This window comes from Xyrauchen texanus, chromosome 20, assembly GCF_025860055.1.
Source record: "Xyrauchen texanus isolate HMW12.3.18 chromosome 20, RBS_HiC_50CHRs, whole genome shotgun sequence".
NCBI classification, from domain to species: Eukaryota; Metazoa; Chordata; class Actinopteri; order Cypriniformes; family Catostomidae; genus Xyrauchen; species Xyrauchen texanus.
This window is the reverse complement of record NC_068295.1, coordinates 19,494,605-19,515,670: the sequence shown is the minus strand read 5'-3', so window position 1 is coordinate 19,515,670 and position 21,066 is coordinate 19,494,605. Positions and strand designations below refer to the sequence as shown.

At 38.6% G+C, this 21,066-nt stretch overlaps 1 protein-coding gene across 1 annotated transcript in view; it reads left to right on the top strand.

Annotated features, from left to right (window-relative positions):
- The window catches only part of rin2a (Ras and Rab interactor 2a), a 70,976-nt gene extending 52,451 nt beyond the window's left edge, over positions 1-18,525 (top strand). The window contains exons 8-12 of the mRNA XM_052151515.1: positions 810-2,105; positions 13,806-14,114; positions 15,609-15,740; positions 15,905-16,068; positions 16,731-18,525. Coding sequence (XP_052007475.1) covers positions 810-2,105; positions 13,806-14,114; positions 15,609-15,740; positions 15,905-16,068; positions 16,731-17,048 — 2,219 coding nt within the window. The 3' untranslated portion in view covers positions 17,049-18,525. The remainder of the gene's footprint in view (positions 1-809; positions 2,106-13,805; positions 14,115-15,608; positions 15,741-15,904; positions 16,069-16,730) is intronic.
- The last annotated feature ends 2,541 nt before the right edge of the window (positions 18,526-21,066 follow it).

Sequence of the window (21,066 nt, the reverse complement as noted above, 5' to 3'; positions counted from 1 at the left end):
TAAATGATTAGAGAATTCTCATTTTAAGGAGAACTATTCCTTTAAGTTGAGAAAAGCAAAGTAAAGTGTCTTTTTCCTGAAAATGAAAGATCACATTACCAAAGCAAAGAGAAGTCATTGCCTTGTATTGCATCAATGGAAAACATTTGAAGAGGCGGCCTTTAGGATGAACCAGTGCACAATACGAGAGAGGGAACAGAGAGCTGCAGCGTCTGTGCTCCTCCCACCCCTTCGTTAGCATGCATGACTCACACCATTGAGTGTGTGTGTGTGTGTATCCACACTACTACTTGCGACTCAGACAGCAGAGTCGCCACATAGAGTGTAGACGTGTAAACTTTCCCATCTGAAACCATTTAAACAGCTTAATGAGAAGACTGTCAATACATGTAGTGTAAGTGTCTTCAGGTTTTTGTTGATAATTGAGCTGTCTTTGTTTTCATATGTTTTTGTCATTTAAATGTTTTGCGGTTTTGTGTCTGCATCTATTTGATTTTACCAGTGCTTGGATTTCATTCTGAAGTATTTTTAATGTATTGTTGGACTTTTCGCTTTTTTGTGAAATTACTGAACAGTTTCTGCTTTATATAATTATTCTCTAAGTAGCTTCCCTTTTTATTTGTTTGTTCTGCAATTATGTAGTTTATTACTGTTTTGCTTTTGACTTCCATTAAATGTATGACTCAAGTGTATAACTGTTGAATGCCTTTTTACTTCCTCATAATCAGAGGATGAGCTGAATTTCAATTTTGTGATTCTTTATCAAATCAGAATGCCTTATTTTATTGTGTTGTGCTGTTTTTCTGCAGGTTTCTGGGACTCTGAGTTTTGCAATAAGAGGAAGTGTTCCGTTTCTTGGGGCAGCATTTGTGAAAATTCACAACAGAGAGCAAAACAGTGGGGTTGTAAGTTGTCCCTAAGAGACAGCATTCCAGCCATCCCACTCACTCGTACCCCATCCCAGCTTGAATGCAGTCAATCCAACGGAGCACTGTGCTTCATCAATCCCCTTTTCCTACAGACACACCAACCTAACCAGTCACCCAACAAGCCAGATACATTAACATCCCCTGGCAACGAGGGCACCTCTCAGCCCCAACAAAGTGCCCAGCACAAAACAGATTGCCAGCAGAACAGGCGTAGCTGTGAAAGCAGTACGCCAAACAGCTCCAAAACAAGTGGGAGTAGATCCAATAGTGAATCTCGCTCCCCGCCTCCTCGGCCTCCACCTCCTCACTTTGCCCTTTGCAAGCAGAAGACCATGCCTGAGACAGCCTGCTGGATCAAAACGCCTCAGGAAAAGAGTAGCTTTCTTGGGAGGTTAAGTTCCTCCTTCAGTTCCTTTTCTCCCTCTTCCTCCCCACCCAAAAAGTTAAGCAAACCTATTCTGGTGCCTTCATCCCGCAGTAAGAATTCCTCCAGCCTACTTGATGCAGATGGACTCCGTTGCCAAATGGCCCTGGATGACCAGACCATTGAGGATGCTGTATCTTGGAGCCTTGCCAAGATATCTATGTGCAACTCAAATACTCTGGAGAACAGCAGCCCCGCAGATGAGCACAGTTCCACCAGACGAGACCGTTTTAGTGACATCAGCATCTCCACTTCATCCTCAGACTCTCTTGACTTTACTCAGAGCTTCTCACTGCCCATGGAGGCCAGTCCATCTAGAATCCACCGTCCTGCTGGCGACAGCAGCCTGGAGGAGGAAGAAGAGGAAGAAGATGATGGCATCAACTTGGAGAGCGACCAGGAGGTGCCACCACCTTTCAAGTCAAAGAAACAGAGCAACGGTAGCACGTTTGCATTGCCACGCGCATTTAGAGGACATTTGCACAAGATGAGCACCGTTCTCAATTCTTTGATGACGCCTGAGAGGAAAGCCATTCGGAAGATCATGGAGCAGTCCAGAGATAAAGGAACTTACTTTGGCTGCCTGGTGCAGGACTATGTGAGCTTCCTGCTGGAGAATCGCGGATGCCACACATCAGGCTTGGACCTGCTGCAGACTCTCAGGCAGTTCATGACTCAGATGAAGTCCTACCTGCTGCAGAGCTCTGAGCTTAACCCCCCCATTGAGTCACTCATCCCAGAGGACCAGATTGGTAAGGCTGCCTCCCCTCAATCTAAATTGATTTGTGTGAGAATGAAAATGTCATTGTTCACTCTGGTGCCACTAATTGTGCACAGGAAATATAAAGGGAGTGGAAGGCTTTTGTATGGAAATCTCACATCTGTTAGTTCATTTATTACTAACCATATTTCTTCCTCTTTTTTAGAACATTTTGAGAATTATTTATCTTTTTACTTCAGCCTCATATGTAGTGCGCAAAGATAGTGTATAACAGTAGCTTGTTTGGTGAGAACATTGTTCCCGTAAATTGTCACACTGTCCATAGCTTTCTGCAGGGTATGAGACAAAACAAGGACTGAAAAGAAACCGCATAAGCAGTTACGTGTTATGTTATGGTCCATATGCAGTAATATTTTAAGGGCATCAACAGTATGCAGTTATCATGCTTGGCTCCTAATTGTCCATTTATGTTGTTTGAATAAATCACAAACTCTGAAATATGCATGGGTGGATCACGTTCCACTGATTATGTCTTGCTGCATAAGTGCATTACATAATTTAATAAAACGTTTTTTTTTTTTTTACCCTTTTCTCCCCAATTTGGAATGCCCAATTCCCAATGTGCTCCAAGTCCTTGTGGACGGCATAGTGACTCGCCTCAGTCTGGGTGGCGGAGGACAAATCTCAGTTGCTTCCGCGTCTGAGAACGTCAATACTTTCCTCTTATCACGTGGCTTGTTGAGCACGAGCGTGTTTAGAGGCCCATGCTATTCTACGTGGGATCCACGCACAACTTGCCACGTGCCCCACCGAGAGCGAGAACCACACATAATGGCAACCACAAGGAGGTTACTCCAGGTGACTCTACCCTCCCTAGCAACCAGGCCAATTTGGTTGCTTAGGATACCTGGCTGGAGTCACTCAGCACACCCTGGATTCAAACTCGTGAATCCAGGGGTGGTGGTTAGCTTCAATACTCAGAGTCACCCAGGCCCGTGCTGTGACATTTTTGAACAAAATACAGCATTGCAATATTTTGCCTGTAATGCAAAGTAAATTCTGTATCATAAAATGATGGGAGATTGAGCAGTTCCTGCATTCACGATTCTCTGCAGTTTTGAGTCACTGGATTATCTTTGTCAGTGGTCATTAACTTCCACTTATTGCAGAGGATGAAATTAGTTAATATTGTCATATGCAATTGGCAAACTGACAAATTTAAACCAAGTCATTTTTATATAGTGAAGGCTAAAATGCAGCATTTACGCAACTACTGAAGACAGACATCTTGTATGAGCTGTGTACCATGGGATGCAACAAATGCATGAATCCAGATGCATGCATCATCTTTTGTGAACTACTAGCAATGGGTTAGCTGTTCGTCAGATTCAGAAAATGTATTGTCGAATGGCTGTAGGGTCCCTTACAATTGTACTGTGGTAATACTATATCATAGTGATTGTATTGGATTGTAATATCACACAGAATATATATATAGATAGATAGATATATACCAAGGTACTTCCAAGAATATCATGGTAACACCACAGTACATGTCCAAACAAACACTGGTAGTTGGTAGTGCTATGTACCATATCTAAAAAGCATGGTCTACCATGTAACTTTTTTGTGGTGGAAGAGTGACATTCTGAGATCTGTTGTTTTGAGAGGATGTTTACAAACATTGTAAGAGAGTCTCTCAGACAGAGAGGTTGCCTTGATGGATGGCTGTTTCTTATCTGAACCACTGTCCTGTAAACCTTCTCCCTGAGGCACCACTCTGTCTCATTTGCACACTTATTTACAAGAATGTTCTGGCCACATCAACAGTTACAACAAATAGTATTTTTAACTAGCATTGGCAGTGTACAATCCAAATACTGAGTTTGGAATGGCAGAACTTTGCATATGTTTGGACTGTGTCTCATAAGATCCAATTTGGTTAAGCTGTGAGCATATTTACATGAGGCAAAAATCACATGTTCTCATCTGGGCCTGGAGACATTTTCCTCTGTGAGTGGGCACAAACAAGGCACATTGAGCTGAAAGATAGACTGACATATTCATATGTGGGTAGAGAAGCATTAGTATCTCTTTTGTTTAACTAGCCAAATGCCTGTGTATAGTGTACAATGACACACAGAGTAAAAGGGCTTTAGACCTACATAATAAAGCATTAATTAGTAAAGATTTTCATTTTATAATGCCTGCAAGCAGACCTTGGGTCTAGGGCAGGGTGATACAGCTCAAATATAGACAATATGCAAATATATATATATATATATATATATATATATATTTTTTATATATATATATATATATTTGCTCTGAAATGACTTGAAATGATAGTAAAAAGTAAAATACAGTACAGTATTTAGGCTATTGTTCCACACTGATTTTCACTAATGTTTGATGATGGAGGAATTATATTTAATTATTTAAATAACAATACATAGTATTAGACAATCTACATATAATGTTAGGATCATTTTGATAAGTCACTTCCATATTTAAGTGTCATGGATGATTTTCAGCTCAGTCATTTTGTTATGGTTCTTCTAGGAAATTGTCATGATCCATTACCCCAAGCTCACTCTTTTCTTTCTCTCTTATGGGTTGTAAACAAAGCCCTGCTCTGCTATGTGTTTTCTGCAATGGACCACTTTCCAGATGTTCTTAAAATGGACCCGAGCCAAGAGGGCCAGTTTCTCCTACGGTCAGACATAACCCCTCCTGCTTGTTGATTCAGGCTTGTGTGTATGTTGGTGTCAGGCAAGAATGCAAAGAAAGAACGTTTGTTCAGAGCTCCTAACCTGACTCCACTGCCTATGTGTACCGGCAGGTTTTGTAGTGTAAGTACAGTAAGGGCCCTTGCTATGAGATTACACAGCAAGATAGAATAATCCTTTCTATACCTTAAAAGAGCAAATGCAGAATGAAGAGAAGCTTCACTTTCAAAATGAATGTTCAGAAAAATAAGAGAAATTTTGGCACAATGTAACACATATTTAAAAATGTCCCAAATAGGGTTGCAGCGGTATACTAGTTTCACAGTATACCACGTTATGAAAATTGACGGTTATCATACCATGTACATTTTCTTCTCTACGGTATTGAGAAGAAATGCAACCGGACGGAGAATCTCACCTGCGTGTGCACATCTCCGTTCCTCCTCGTCTACCTGTCAGTCTCATCAACTTACCCCACACTTGCAGTGAAGAAAATGTCAGAGAGACGCGAGACGAGGTGGTCTGACATAAGTGAGTGTGTGTGGGAGTTAAAGCATTGTTTCTCAACTGGTGGGTCGCAGGTAAATTCGGACTGGGTCGCGGTCAGCAGGGAAAGAACAATGCCATTGTTCTCCCATTGAAGATATTTCGGCAGCCGCCCAAGTGATAGCCTATTTAGGACTGCCAAGGCAGGTTTAATGATAATCTTGCAATCAGCTAAAGGCTTCTCATCTGCACTTTCGCACAAGTGTAACGGAACCAGCTTGCGTTAATGATCTGCTCTGCTTTCTTGCGCGCCTGTGCAACAACCAGGCTTCCCTCGATATTGCGGAGCGCAGACCTCAAAACTGATGTGACCAATTTCAATTCTATTGAGACGTTTCTAGTTTAAAGCGTTACGGAGGAAGTCAAGTCCAACCTCTCAAACACTAGGCAGGCAAGTCGAACCTCTCAAAGCTTTTTTTTCATTATGCATTACCTTTTTTTCAACTAAATTACAAACTTTTGTAAAAGTAACTTATATTTTGAAAAAATGTTATGTTTCATATGAAATAATCTAATGATAGAATCTATTAGACCTCATTTTATATCAACAGTGGCATTTTTCAAGATGTGTTTCAGCTAATATATTTTTCATAAATACTAAAATGTGTTATTTTTATTACTATTATTTAAGACTAGCACACTGACCTAACCATGGTAATGAGGAGGCTTTCCTGCTGTATAATATGTATGTTCTGTTTGAATTATGTTTGAAATTAGGAAACAAATGGGATAATAATGGGTACATATAAGTAAATATGCTCTTAAAAGGGGAGAGAAAACTTCCTCTCGCTTTTGCTGTTGATGTCAACAACAAGATGTCACTCGATGCATGTCCTTGTACTTGAAAACCATAAAAAAATCTATGCAACATAAAAGGAAATGCGACCCAGGATACATTAAATACACGTTACGTTGTTACTATGGTGTGTCACCACTTGATTTCCAATATAAATTCTGTCCTGAAGCAAAACCAGTTGAGAACCTGGTTAAAGGTGCAGACAGGAGCAGTCTGGCTGCACTCTCATGCACCTACAGTATATGTTAATTGTTTATAATCATAGGACATTACTTTAAAAGCTGTTATTTTTCATTTAGTTGTTAATTTAACTTGCTGTGCTAACATGTAAAATAACACGCTTTAGTTATATAATATGTTATAGTTACATGCAATTTATCATGTTTAGAATTTGGTTTATTATTATAATTCTGTTACATCCATATTAAGTTTCAATAATAATGAACCGTTTCTTCAACCAAAAAAAAAAAACAGTTTTCACTCCTTTTAAGGGTCATTGTAACTGATAATAGTAATTGTGTAATACTGGATACTGTGATATTTTCTGAGACCGTTATCGTACCGTGAAAATCTCATACCGTTGCAACCCTAGTATCAAATTAGGAAAATTAGTTTTATCAATCCTTATGTACTTTTTGTCACCTAACTAATAAGGTGACATAACTATTAATTAGTTTATTATAATTATTAAATATACCTATAATGCAAAACAAATAAATATATTTGAGCCCACACAAGAGCTTTGTCACCAAAACTTAAATTCATTTATTTACAAAACTTTTATGAAACCAACTAGAATTTTTGTGGTGTTGAATTCACCGTTAATAGACTAACCCCTGACAGTTAATGTCACCCTGACAATTATATTTTTGCTGAGCTCTTTTTCTAAAATGAGATGGTTCCATCTTCCAAGTTTGAGTCATAACAATGTTAAAGACACACTGTTTTGTCAGGATATGTCTGGAAAAACTACTACTTCAGGGCCAAGGATATTTTGAGTACTTCCTGAATAGTGATAAAGTTTCAAGTTATCTTGACTGGATGGGGTTTTATTTGCTCTTTTCTGGTTTAGTTTGTGTGTGCCGTTGTTCTGTGCAGTGAAATACATTGTGGCCATGTAGTGTATTTGTGTGGGAAGCATCAATGGATTCACTTCTCCTGTGACTTTGGCTTCATTTTCCACACTTTAGTAGAGAGAGAGAGCGAGAGAGAGAGAGAGAGAGAATTGTTTTGAAGGGATGTTAAACCTCGGAAGATAGCCTTTCAAGTACTGTAGAGACTTCTTTGGCAGAAGACTGTTTCTAATGTGAGACACATTCCTATAAACTGAGGCATCACTCTGTTGCTGTCACTGCTGTTTTCGGTCACATCCTTGCCATGTCTTGTATGTATATGGATATAATCTCACTTAGCACTTTATTAAGAACACTATGGCCCAAAAATAAATGGTGCGTGACATGGTCTTCAGCTGTTGTAGCCCATCCGCCTCGAGGTTCGATGTGTTGTGCATTCTGAGATGCTATTCTGCTCACTACAATTGTACAGAGTGGTTATCTGAGTTACCGTAGCCTTTCTGTGAGCTCGAACCAGTCTGGCCATTCAAACAGTCAAGGAATTTCTGTCTGCTCACATGTTTTTTTTTTTCGGCATCTGGAGACCTTTGTGTGTGATAATCCCAGATGATTAGCAGTTACAGAAATACTCAAACCAGCCCGTCTGGCACCAACAATCATGTCACAGTCGAAATTACTGAGATCACCATTTTCCCCCCCATACTGATGGTTGATGTGAACATTAACTGAATCTCCTGACACATATCTGAATGATTTTATTAATTGCACTGCTGCCACAAGATTGGCTGATTAAATAATTGCATGAATAAGTAGGTGTGCAGGTGTTCCTAATAAAGTGTTAAATGAGTGTCCGTGTATATGGATAAGGAATACTTGATTCCAGTTGGTCAATCTTGGCATTCTACAGTCAAATATTTGTGCATAATGACTGATAAACTGTATAATTGTCCATGTTCCCAAGAAAGCAATCTCCTGAACTGTGCTAGTTTCATGTCTCTCAGCTATATTGTGCAGCTCTTTCTACTCAATCATATTTTATTTATTTACTTTGGACTAATGGGCTGGATAATACATAATGATAATGTTAGCTGATTAACACAAATGAAGCATGACATAGTACAAGAAATGTTCTTGTCTGGGTTTCTTTTGCATTATACCACAGCACTCTTGAATTATTGATTCCGATTGGTTGTAAGACATTCTAAGGAGTTGATTAATCTTCTATAACTGCACGGTATGAAGTAGTTCCTGCATTACCACTAAGGATGTACATTGATGTTCAATAATTTTCCGATCCATTGTCAATTCCTATTGTAATGAAAGACTCTATATTATCCTTGTGTACATAGAAATTATGCGCCTATTCCAAATCCATTTGCTCCCACTGCAATTGTGGTTTTGCAAAGAATAAAATGCTTAAATGGAGCTGCATATCATCTCAGTTCCTCTAAAATCTTACCCCACCCTCTCACCTTCATTAGCAGAGCTCTTTGCTTCACCCAAAAAGTGAGAAGGGCTCTGCTTGTCTCCCTGGGGACAGATGACCATATAAACCGATTTGCAACTATGCAGCTGTTCTGAGTACATAGCCAATTCTGTTGATAAAATATGCATGTTTCAGTTGTGCCAAAGCTAAAGTCAGACCCCCTGATGCAAGGCAGGAGGATGTGACAATTTATTAGTTGTGATACTGATGAATCATTTTGAGAATAAAGTGGGAGAAGCTGTGGCCTTGTGTAGTTAAAAACAGACATTGGTATTTCCTCATGGTGATTGTTGCAGACAATTATTTGGCCCCTTCATGACCACTACCAACACACAGCCTATTATTGTTTTTTTTTTTTACTCTTTGAGGTCATTTGAAATAAATATCAAAACCATGTTTAGTTGACGTAACCTTAATTAAAAGGTTTGTCAAGTTAGTACGGTCACTACTGTAGCATTTGAGTGTAGCACATTGGAGTTTTTCAAGAAAACAACCCACCTACAAATTATTATGTTATTATATTAGCTTAAAAACGTATTTTATATAGATTTATGTTAGCTTAAAAACTTATTTATATATAATTTTTACAAGGGATGGGAATTCATCAATAATTTGGTATTCGAATATTTAAGCTAATAAAAACTAATATTCTATTATTTAAATGACTGTAAATAATGAGAAAGCGAATAATTGTCAAAGGTTGTGTTGCCATTAAAAAAAACAAGCTTCTAATTATAATCAAAACAAGCTTATATCATGTCCTGTGTTTATATATACAGTGAGGAAAATAAGTATTTGAACACCCTGCTATTTTGCAAGTTCTCCCACTTGGAAATCATGGAGGGGTCTGAAATTGTCATCGTAGGTGCATGTCCACTGTGAGAGACATAATCTAAAAACAAAAATCCAGAAATCACAATGTATGATTTTTTAACTATTTATTTGTATGATACAGCTGCAAATAAGTATTTGAACACCTGTCTATCAGCTAGAATTCTGACCCTCAAAGACCTGTTAGTCTGCCTTTAAAATGTCCACCTCCACTCCATTTATTATCCTAAATTAGATGCACCTGTTTGAGGTCGTTAGCTGCATAAAGACTCCTGTCCACCCCATACAATCAGTAAGAATCCAACTACTAACATGGCCAAGACCAAAGAGCTGTCCATAGACACTAGAGACAAAATTGTACACCTCCACAAGGCTGGAAAGGGCTACGGGGAAATTGCCAAGCAGCTTGGTGAAAAAAGGTCCACTGTTGGAGCAATCATTAGAAAATGGAAGAAGCTAAACATGACTGTCAATCTCCCTCGGACTGGGGCTCCATGCAAGATCTCACCTCGTGGGGTCTCAATGATCCTAAGAAAGGTGAGAAATCAGCCCAGAACTACACGGGAGGAGCTGGTCAATGACCTGAGAAGAGCTGGGACCACCGTTTCCAAGGTTACTGTTGGTAATACACTAAGACGTCACGGTTTGAAATCATGCATGGCACGGAAGGTTCCCCTGCTTAAACCAGCACATGTCAAGGCCCGTCTTAAGTTTGCCAATGACCATTTGGATGATCCAGAGGAGTCATGGGAGAAAGTCATGTGGTCAGATGAGACCAAAATAGAACTTTTTGGTCATAATTCCACTAACCGTGTTTGGAGGAAGAAGAATGATGAGTACCATCCCAAGAACACCATCCCTACTGTGAAGCAGGGGGTGGTAGCATCATGCTTTGGGGGTGTTTTTCTGCACATGAGACAGGGCGACTGCACTGTATTAAGGAGAGGATGACCGGGGTCATGTATTGCGAGATTTTGGGGAACAACCTCCTTCCATCAGTTAGAGCATTGAAGATGGGTCGAGGCTGGGTCTTCCAACATGACAATGACCCGAAGCACACAGCCAGGATAACCAAGAAGTGGCTCTGTAAGAAGCATATCAAGGTTCTGGCGTGGCCTAGCCAGTCTCCAGACCTAAACCCAATAGAGAATCTTTGGAGGGAGCTCAAACTCCGTGTTTCTCAGCGACAGCCCAGAAACCTGACTGATCTAGAGAAGATCTGTGTGGAGGAGTGGGCCAAAATCCCTCCTGCAGTGTGTGCAAACCTGGTGAAAAACTACAGGAAACATTTGACCTCTGTAATTGCAAACAAAGGCTACTGTACCAAATATTAACATTGATTTTCTCAGGTGTTCAAATACTTATTTGCAGCTGTATCATACAAATAAATAGTTAAAAAATCATACATTGTGATTTCTGGATTTTTTTTTTAGATTATGTCTCTCACAGTGGACATGCACCTACGATGACAATTTCAGACCACTCCATGATTTCTAAGTGGGAGAACTTGCAAAATAGCAGGGTGTTCAAATACTTATTTTCCTCACTGTATATATATATATATATATATATACACTCACCTAAAGGATTATTAGGAACACCATACTAATACTGTGTTTGACCCCCTTTCGCCTTCAGAACTGCCTTAATTCTACGTGGCATTGATTCAACAAGGTGCTGAAAGCATTCTTTAGAAATGTTGGCCCATATTGATAGGATAGCATCTTGTAGTTGATGGAGATTTGTGGGATGCACATCCAGGGCACGAAGCTCCCGTTCCACCACATCCCAAAGATGCTCTATTGGGTTGAGATCTGGTGACTGTGGGGGCCATTTTAGTACAGTGAACTCAATTGTCATGTTCAAGAAACCAATTTGAAATGATTCGAGCTTTGTGACATGGTGCATTATCCTGCTGGAAGTAGCCATCAGAGGATGGGTACATGGTGGCCATAAAGGGATGGACATGGTCAGAAACAATGCTCAGGTAGGCCGTGGCATTTAAACGATGCCCAATTGGCACTAAGGGGCCTAAAGTGTGCCAAGAAAACATCCCCCACACCATTACACCACCACCACCAGCCTGCACAGTGGTAACAAGGCATGATGGATCCATGTTCTCATTCTGTTTACGCCAAATTCTGACTCTACCATCTGAATGTCTCAACAGAAATCGAGACTCATCAGACCAGGCAACATTTTTCCAGTCTTCAACTGTCCAATTTTGGTGAGCTCTTGCAAATTGTAGCCTCTTTTTCTATTTGTAGTGGAGATGAGTGGTACCCAGTGGGGTCTTCTGCTGTTGTAGCCCATCCGCCTCAAGGTTGTGCGTGTTGTGGCTTCACAAATGCTTTGCTGCATACCTCGGTTGTAACGAGTGGTTATTTCAGGCAAAGTTGCTCTTCTGTCAGCTTGAATCAGTCGGCCCATTCTCCTCTGACCTCTAGCATCAACAAGGCATTTTCGTCCACAGGACTGCCGCATACTGGATGTTTTTCCCTTTTCACACCATCCTTTGTAAACCCTAGAAATGGTTGTGTGTGAAAATCCCAGTAACTGAGCAGATTGTGAAATACTCAGACCGGCCTGTCTGGCACCAACAACCATGCCACGCTTAAATCACCTTTCTTTCCCATTCTGACATTCAGTTTGGAGTTCAGGAGATTGTCTTGACCAGGACCACACCCCTAAATGCATTGAACAACTGCCATGTGATTGGTTGATTTGATAATTGCATTAATGAGAAATTGAACAGGTGTTCCTAATAATCCTTTAGGTGAGTGTGTGTGTGTGTATATATATATATATATTTAAACAAGCAATGCGTGAAAACATAAAAAGAATAGAATGAAAGCATTTAAGCTCACGAAAAGTGAAGAAAAGGAAACTGCTAATGAAGTAGGCTGATGTAGTTAACATACAGGATGAGTATAAACAAGGCATATAACGGTTATCATGTTTATATTGTATCATGTCATGTTTTTGTTGAGAAAAACAAGCATATCCAAATGCTCCTTAAACTATACTAATTTATACACACCAGTTTAAATGATGGAATGTCCCTTACCTCAGCTAGCATAGTCTTTCTCGGATGCCATGTTTGTTGTTTACAGAAACGTTGCAGGGAGTATGTTGCTATGGGGATGCTGCTTTCTGACGAACTGCACATATATGAGAGTAAATTGTACACCGCTTATCCAGTACATTTAAACAGGAACCCAGCTTTCTCTCAGTAAGCCACATTTATGGTGTCCATTTGAACGTACTGAGTGACAGAACCGTTTGCTCAACAAATGTGATCAACTTGTGTCCACACTCAACAGTGCCAGCCAGTTTATTCTGTTATAACTGCCAGTTTTAGTTTGTGTGTTCAGGATTTAAAATGCATCTCACTGTATATATGGCCAGCAAAGCAAAACTTTGCAAAATTCGAATAGTATTTTTACTTTGTATTTTGTAAATTTAATTATTGAAGATTGAATATTCGACTACTCGTGCACATCCCTAATTTTTACACTGGTGTTATCTATCATTAATTGATTATATATAATATATAAAAGAAAAAATAAAGCAGTACACAATGTGCTGCCAAAGCATGTCTGTTACCAGACCTCTTATGGCGTTATGCCTTGTGGTGTTGCTTCCTTCAGTGGTCCAGTGTGCTGTCAAAAGCTCCCTCGTCTCTATAGTCAGCATTCTTCATAAGCCTGATTTAACATTACATTCTGCTATTTAGATCAGATGATTTTAGTTACACATACACTCCCTCAATTTTATAGTTGACTTTATTATTGTGATATGACCTTCAAACGCTGATTACACAATCAGTTACAAGATAGAACTTGTTTTATTGAGTCATATGGGAGCATACAGGATATATTTGTACTGTTGAGAGTGTTTTGGAAAGAAGATATTCCCCTTCCAAAGAGGAATGGAACTATGAGCCACTTCGGAGATCCCAGTCAATATACTCATGGTCACAGTCATTTCAGTCACAATTCAGTCTCTTTTTGGAATTGTTGTGAGGCTTTTTTTTTTTTTTTTCCTCTTTTATTGTATTCTAGTTGCATTTTATGTTTTCTGAAAGCACACTGGAATTACAAAAGTTGTTATGGCTATTTAGAATTGAATCTGAATAGTGGTCAACTAGTTTTCAATGGCTGATGGATGCCAATTCCTATATCTCTAGAACAGTGTGTCTTGTGCCCTATAATGTACTAGTTATTGTTTTGAAATTCAAGCTATTTAAAATATCTTTCCTCCTACATAGACCAAGTGATGGAGAAAGCCATGCACAAGTGTGTGCTGAAGCCCCTGAAGCCTGTGATAGAGGCCGCTCTGCAGGACTTCCAGGTGAGCAGTGGAACTTGGCAGCAGCTAAAGGAGAATCTGGTGTTGGCCAAAGCCAAGCAGCCCCAAGACATGGGTGTGGATGGAGCCTTTCCCCCTGACCCTGTGGCCATAGAGAAGATCCGTCACAAGTTTCACATCATGTGCAAGATGTACTCGCCTGAGAAGAAAGTGTCTCAGCTTCTCAGTGTGTGCAAGCTTATCTATAGCATTATGGAAAGCAACTCAGGTACATAAGCGTGACGTGTTTCTTCACAAAAAATAAAATTCTGGCATCATTCATGTTGTTCCAAACCTGTATGAATTTCTTTCTTCCATGTAACACAGAAGGAGATACTAGACAGAATGTCAGCCTCAGACACCATTCACAATCATTGCATGGAAAAAAGATGCAATGAAAGTGTATGGTGACTAAGTCTGACATTCCATCTAGTATCTCCTCCTGTGTACCATTAACTAATTTATAAATTAAGTGAAAATTGTTTCATGTTCTTAAGTAATTATTAAAGATGAGTAAACAGTCAGAAATACAGTAAGAACACAAGAGTAATGAAATTACAAGCAATAGAACAAATTAAGAAAGCAGTTCTTTAAAGGAATGTTCCATGTTCAATACAAGTTAAGCTCAATCGACAGCATTTGTGGCATAATATTGATTACCACACAAATTTATTTTGACTTCGCTCTCTTTTTCTTTAAAGAAAGCAAAAACTGTGATCCAGTGAGGCACTTACAATGGACCTGAAAGGGGCCGTAAACATTCAAATACTCACTATTTTAAAAGTATAGCCACAAGACATAAACAATATGCGTGTTTACATGATTTTTGTGTGATAAAATCACTTCCTAACCTTTTCTGTGTAAAGTTATAGCCAATTTTACAACTTTGTTGCCATGACAATGTAATGTTAACAAACTCTAAAATGACTGTAAAATTATGATTTAAACAGCTTTACAGCTCAAATATTTCCATAAATTGGCCCCATTCACTTCCATTGTAAGTGCCTCACTGTAACTGATTTTTGAGTCTAAATACATTTTAGTGATAATCAGTATTATGCCACAAATACATTCAATTGAGCTTAACTTGTATTGAACCCTGAATATTCCTTTATTTTATTTTATAGCAATATCAAATAATGAAGTAAACATTCAGTAATTGAAAAATGAAAAAAAAAAAAAAAAAGCAATAGATTGTAAAACAAAGCTATTTATATATCTTATATAGTCTTCACTATAGAATAATTAGATTAAATACTGATAATGAATGTTGTTTGGTTAATAATAAGGACATAATAGTCAGCAGCACTCTGTTAGGCTGCATTTACACTGCAAGTCCTAATGCACAGATTTGATAGTTTGAAACAAATCGTGTTTTGTTTTTTTGTCCCACTGATTACATTTACTTTAGACATTACTGACTGCGTTTACATTTAATACCTTGCTAAGACAGGTATTTTAAATAAATTTTGAAGTCTATTTGACTTGAAATTAGTTTTACTTTGTGCTACCGGTACTTGTAAAAAAATGTTTTGTATCATCTTGGTACTGTAATACAGGTACTTTTGAAAACTTTTTGGTACTTTGAAAGTAAATGATGACAGAATTTCCATTTTTGTGTAAATTCTCCATTAAAATGCATGATTTTAATCCGTCGTTATGTATAGAATGATCATAATACTTCAGCAAAGACTCATGTTTTCAATCACTGTTGTAATGAAAGGGAGGATGTATGGGGCAGATGACTTCCTCCCCATGTTGACATATGTGATGGCACAGTGTGACATGCCTCAGCTCGATGCAGAAATTCAGTATATGATGGAGCTACTGGATCCTTCACTGCTTCATGGAGAAGGTATAAAAGACACCATTGTGATCCTCTTTTACTATCATCCTATTTGGTGTATTCTTCATCCTAATCCATTCCATACTGTGGATATGTCAGATGGTGGCCTGCTGTAGTAACTACAATGTTGCCATGTATGAAACTTTCTCAATAAATCTCATCTGTGTTTGTAGGAGGCTATTACCTGACCAGTGCATATGGAGCTATGTCTCTCATCAAGAACTTCCAGGAGGACCAGGCAGCCCGTGTGCTGAGCTCTGAGACCCGTAATACTCTGCACCAGTGGCACCGCAGACGCACCACCCAGCGCATCACACCATCTGTGGATGACTTTCAGGTAAATCTCTCTAGACATGTCCTCTGGTCCAAAACCTAGTGAGCTTACTTGCTGTCTACTGTCTAAATAGGCAACTACCTTCTAAGGCAGCACCCTAACTAAATCGAAGCATGAAGAAGTGACAGATTTGGAACGCTCTACACAGGCAGGAGCTCTGTTCGTACAGATAGTACTGATAGGCTCTTTGTGCAAAGTGCAGAGGAGACTCAACTTGACAGTCAATGTCAGTAGAGTTTGGTGTTAGCATGTTGCTAAGCTAACAGCGCAATACTCTTAAGCATAAAAATGCATATCTAACACAAATATTGGGTAATTATTATTACATTTTATTTTTGTATTTTTTTTAATTAGATTTAACTATTTTATCAATACTTAGGTATTGAAGGAATTATAAGTATACCTATATTATTTTTTCTCGCTTTGTCCACCATCTGGGGATGCATAGATTCTACTAAGAATACATGCTGTATAATTTTGACAAAAGAATGAATACTTTGGAACAGCCTTTGCACAGGGAGTGCATCTATGATGCCTTGCAATGTTGATTATGTAGGCAACTTACTCGTTCTATTGCTTAGGTCACTGACTTTATGGATGTAGTGAGTTTACGATTATCATATATATTTGGAATGACACCTATATTTTTCCTTGTCTGTATTCAGAACTACTTGCGAGTGGCACTGCAAGATGCATGCAACGGCTGTACAGCCAAAACCCTTCAGGTGCAACCTTACGCCACAACAGAAGATGTGTGTCAGATATGTGCGGACAAGTTTAAAGTTTCAGACCCGGAGAACTATGCCCTGTTCCTGTTGACAGATGAAACGACACAGCAGCTGACCCCAGACACTCACCCACAGAAGATCAAGGCTGAACTGCACAGCCGCCCACAGCCACAACTGTTTTACTTTGTGTACCGCCAGATCCAAAACCTCACGGTCCCTTCAGACCAGCTCAATGGCGACACTGTGCCCAACTAAAAGAGCAAGCCTGGTTTCCATCAGGTCCTCTCAGAATTCCGAATGCATCATTATTTATTTCCTTCGAAAGGAACACTGCTAACGTCTGCATTGTTTTGAAAATGTGCATGTGTTGGAGGGAAGCGGAAAATGTGTTTAGAGGGAAATAGGGAAGGAAGGATGTGTCTGACAGATGCAGCACTTTTTTTCTGCTCTGTCTTCACTATTTTCAAAGCAGGAAGTGGCACGCGACCATCACAAGAGGATAGCTGTACCCAAACTGCAATGCTACAATTATGGAATTAATGCAACACATTCAGGTTGGCAGAAGATCTGCAACATTACAATGTTTATGGTGTTTCTGTAAAGCTTTCATGTACAAATCACATGATCTGCCCTACATACCTCTCCTGTCCTTTTTTCCTATGGTGAGAGATGGTGGTATTGTTCATAAGACTGCTACCTATGCAGAGAGACTGGATAGTGCTGGAAAAATTATTGTTATGAATTTTAGGAAGTTCTTTGAGGATATCCTTATAAGAAATGTTCTTATGTTAACCTTAACCATGATATTTTTGCAGTTGCTGGTAAACTGCATTCTTTTTATTTTATATATGATTTATTGTTATAGTTTTGCATGTATCTATATGATAAGACCAATTAAAGAATCAGGCATTGTTGCCAGAGTTTTTTATCATATTGTTTTTTATTAATTATGATCAGTCATTGCCTACAGTCATTAGTCTGTAAATCAAAGTCTTGTTAAAAACATTAAGCAAAATTGTGAGGCTATGTTCTAAAATACTGTACTACTGACAAGCTTAAGATTTGGGGCTTGTGGTAATCTAGAACTCTGTTGTAATGATTTTTGTTCTGGCTTGTAGGTTTTCAGGGTTTTGGCAAGTAAGGCAAAAGGAAAGTTCAGTGTGATGTATGAAAGAAGCAAACAAAATGACATGGGTAAAAGAAAAGAATCAACGGACAGAAATTATTTGTAAGTGCCACTATAAAGTGCTATCAGGGAATATCAGGAAGGATGAGTCACATAGTGGAGTATACTCATCTGTTACACTCATAACTATACTTATAACTACAATAACTTACAAAGTATTAGATTTTCTACTAATGTACTTTACATTTGCATGTTTTGATGTAAACTCGGGGCATTTTTTTTTTATGTAGATTTAAAAGACGGGGGTGCTGAAATGCTCTAACCCATGTAACGTTTATATAGAAACACTAGTCGCATCTGAAACACAACTACTTGTTTCAAGTCTTGAAATGTATTTTAAAAGTGATTTTAACAAGATATTTTATGTCTGGTAAGTGTATACATATTTATATGCAATCTGTGCTGGAATTTTTCACAGATCTGAAAGCAATTGATTCAAAGTTTTTGTGTGTTCTTCATGGAGTCTACTAGAGTAGTTCCTCATTCCTTAGATCTTCTTCTTTGTCTTTTTGTACATGTATTCTGTTGCACACAATAAACTGATGTTGAAGATTTTTGTCTCTGTCATCTACTACAAGCTTCAAAAAAGTGTTCTACATAATGGGTGTTTTGACAATAATTTACTGCTTTATCACCATGAGGTCTTGTATGCACCACATTTAATAATAATAATAATACATTTTATTTGTAAAAAGCGCTTTACATTTTAAGGAAAAATCTCAAAGTGCTACAGGTCTGATCCTAAGAACAATATCTAGACATGCTTAAAATCCATAAGATCTGCTAAAAAGTAATGTTTTTAATCCCTTTTTAAAAGTCTCAATGGTCTGTGGTGACCTCAGATGGTCCGGGAGGGCATTCCAAATCCGGGGAGCGGCAGAGCAAAAAGCCAGTGAAGCGTGTGGAGGATGGTAACTGTTGATGTGTTCATACTTTCGCACTCTCATCAGGATCCTTGCAGCGCTGTTCTGGACGTACTGTAGCTTTTGCAGACTCTTGTTGGGGATCCCGATGAGAAGAGCGTTACAGTAGTCCAGTCTAGAGGAGACGAAGGCGTGAACCAGTTTCTCAGCATCAGCTAAGGTAAGTGTAGAATGGAGTTTTGCTATATTTCTGAGATGATGAAAGGAGATCTTACAGAGATTTTTGATATGGGCTTCAAAGGTGAGTTGTGGGTCAAGTCTCACACAGAGATTGGTAACTGTTATGGAAAGGGGAATGTCTTGGACAGAGATAGTTATACCGGAAAGTGAGGATGACTGAATTTGGTGCGAGGTGCCAAAGAGAATTGCTTCAGTTTTGGAACTGTTTAGTTGGAGAAAATTCTGTCTCATCCACACCTTTATCGATTTGCGATTCCAAGTAAACAAACCAAAAGAAGGCACAGTGTGCTCCTCTGGCTATGTTTTTGAAATAGAGAGAGAGAGAGAGAGTTCAATACTTACAATCTTACCTGCCACGAACTCTTGTCGAATAAACCAAATTAATAAATATATATACCAGTATCACTTGTCATACGTAATGTCTAAACTAAGTGAGCAACTTATTTGGGACACTACTGAATCATGCTGCTTTTAACTAGATATTGAATTTCTTAAAATGTTGTAAGGATTTAGCTAACTGACTTTTTATATACACGTCTACACACGAAAGCCAGAACTTGTAACGACAATTAATGCTCAAGGAAGCCTAATTTTAACTGCAGCATGACTGTTTTGTGAAACGAACGTCTCCCAAACAGACATTCAAAAATCATATTTTTTCATATGAATATACAATACAAAAAATATAATACCTGAAAAAAATATACCTAATAATATTTGCGATTTAAATGGTGCTTGCAATACATTTTGTTTCGTCAGGGTACGGTTATGCTGCGTTCCTTTCAAGTTGGATGTCAATCCTACTTGATATCTCCAACAATAAATACATTCCATTCCCCGATATTCGGAAGATGACGTTTAAGGAAACAAAACAGCAACGCTCCCTTTAGCTTAGCAGGGGTTTGACTCTCATTAGAGATGTCTCCTAGCAACCCAACTGATAAATGCTTATATGATTATCAAAAGAGATTATAATGTTTTATACGCCTGTTTCTGCCTGCGTTTGGTAAAAAGATTTCATATCATCTAACGTTAACTCATGTATCGATATTACTTAATAAAATGAATGTTTATCACTTACTTTGTATATCTCCCTGAGTATCCACATGTTTGTGATACATCATGCCCCAGCATCTCAGCAAAATCAGAGTTGAGAATTTCTGCACGAGCCTACAAGTTGTAATTCTGACTTAAAGATGCATTCCATTAAACTTTTCCTTGTAGGAAGTTGTAAAATCGACTTTCCGAGTTGAAAGGAATGCAGCACAACTAAAAACGATCTGACACTGAATGCTCAAGCATCCTAATGTAAACTGATGTTGCTATAACAATGCAAAAAGCACTTACCAAATTACTTGTAGTGCAAATCAGACCTCCTTTCCTGTTTAATAAATTATACAAATCACACGGTCATGCAGAACGTCTTGTGTTTTTAAATCCATAAGGATCTCTTTCTCAACGGCAGTGATGACAGGCGACTCGTCAGCAAGATCTCGCGCTTTTCGCTCTTGAAATGGGTACATCACTTAAGGCATGATAGCGTCACTCAGGGTCAGATAAAAGGCCTGGACTGGGAAATATCCTAAAGATCACACCCACAAGAACAAATAAATCAATCTGATTGGCTGATGAATCTGACAATCTGACTTTAATCGCTCATTCGTTTGCACTGTTGAGGGATTCTGTGGAAATTCTGAAGGCCTGAGGGGGTGGAGATCAAACTCACACGCGGGCATGCGATTTGGGAAACAGTTGTCACGCTTTGCTTGTAAGCATAAAGGAATAAATTCTGACTTGATAAAATTTTCTTTTTTTCTCTTTTTGTTTGTAAATTAATTAAGAGTGGAAAGTGACTAAAAATACATAGGCAAAAATATGATTAAAATTAAAGGATGAAAAATGTATTTATTTGGCATGTTAGACTAGCAGAGAAGGCTAATACATTATCATCGTTATTCTCCGTCTGTTTGAGTCTGCTCTGCAT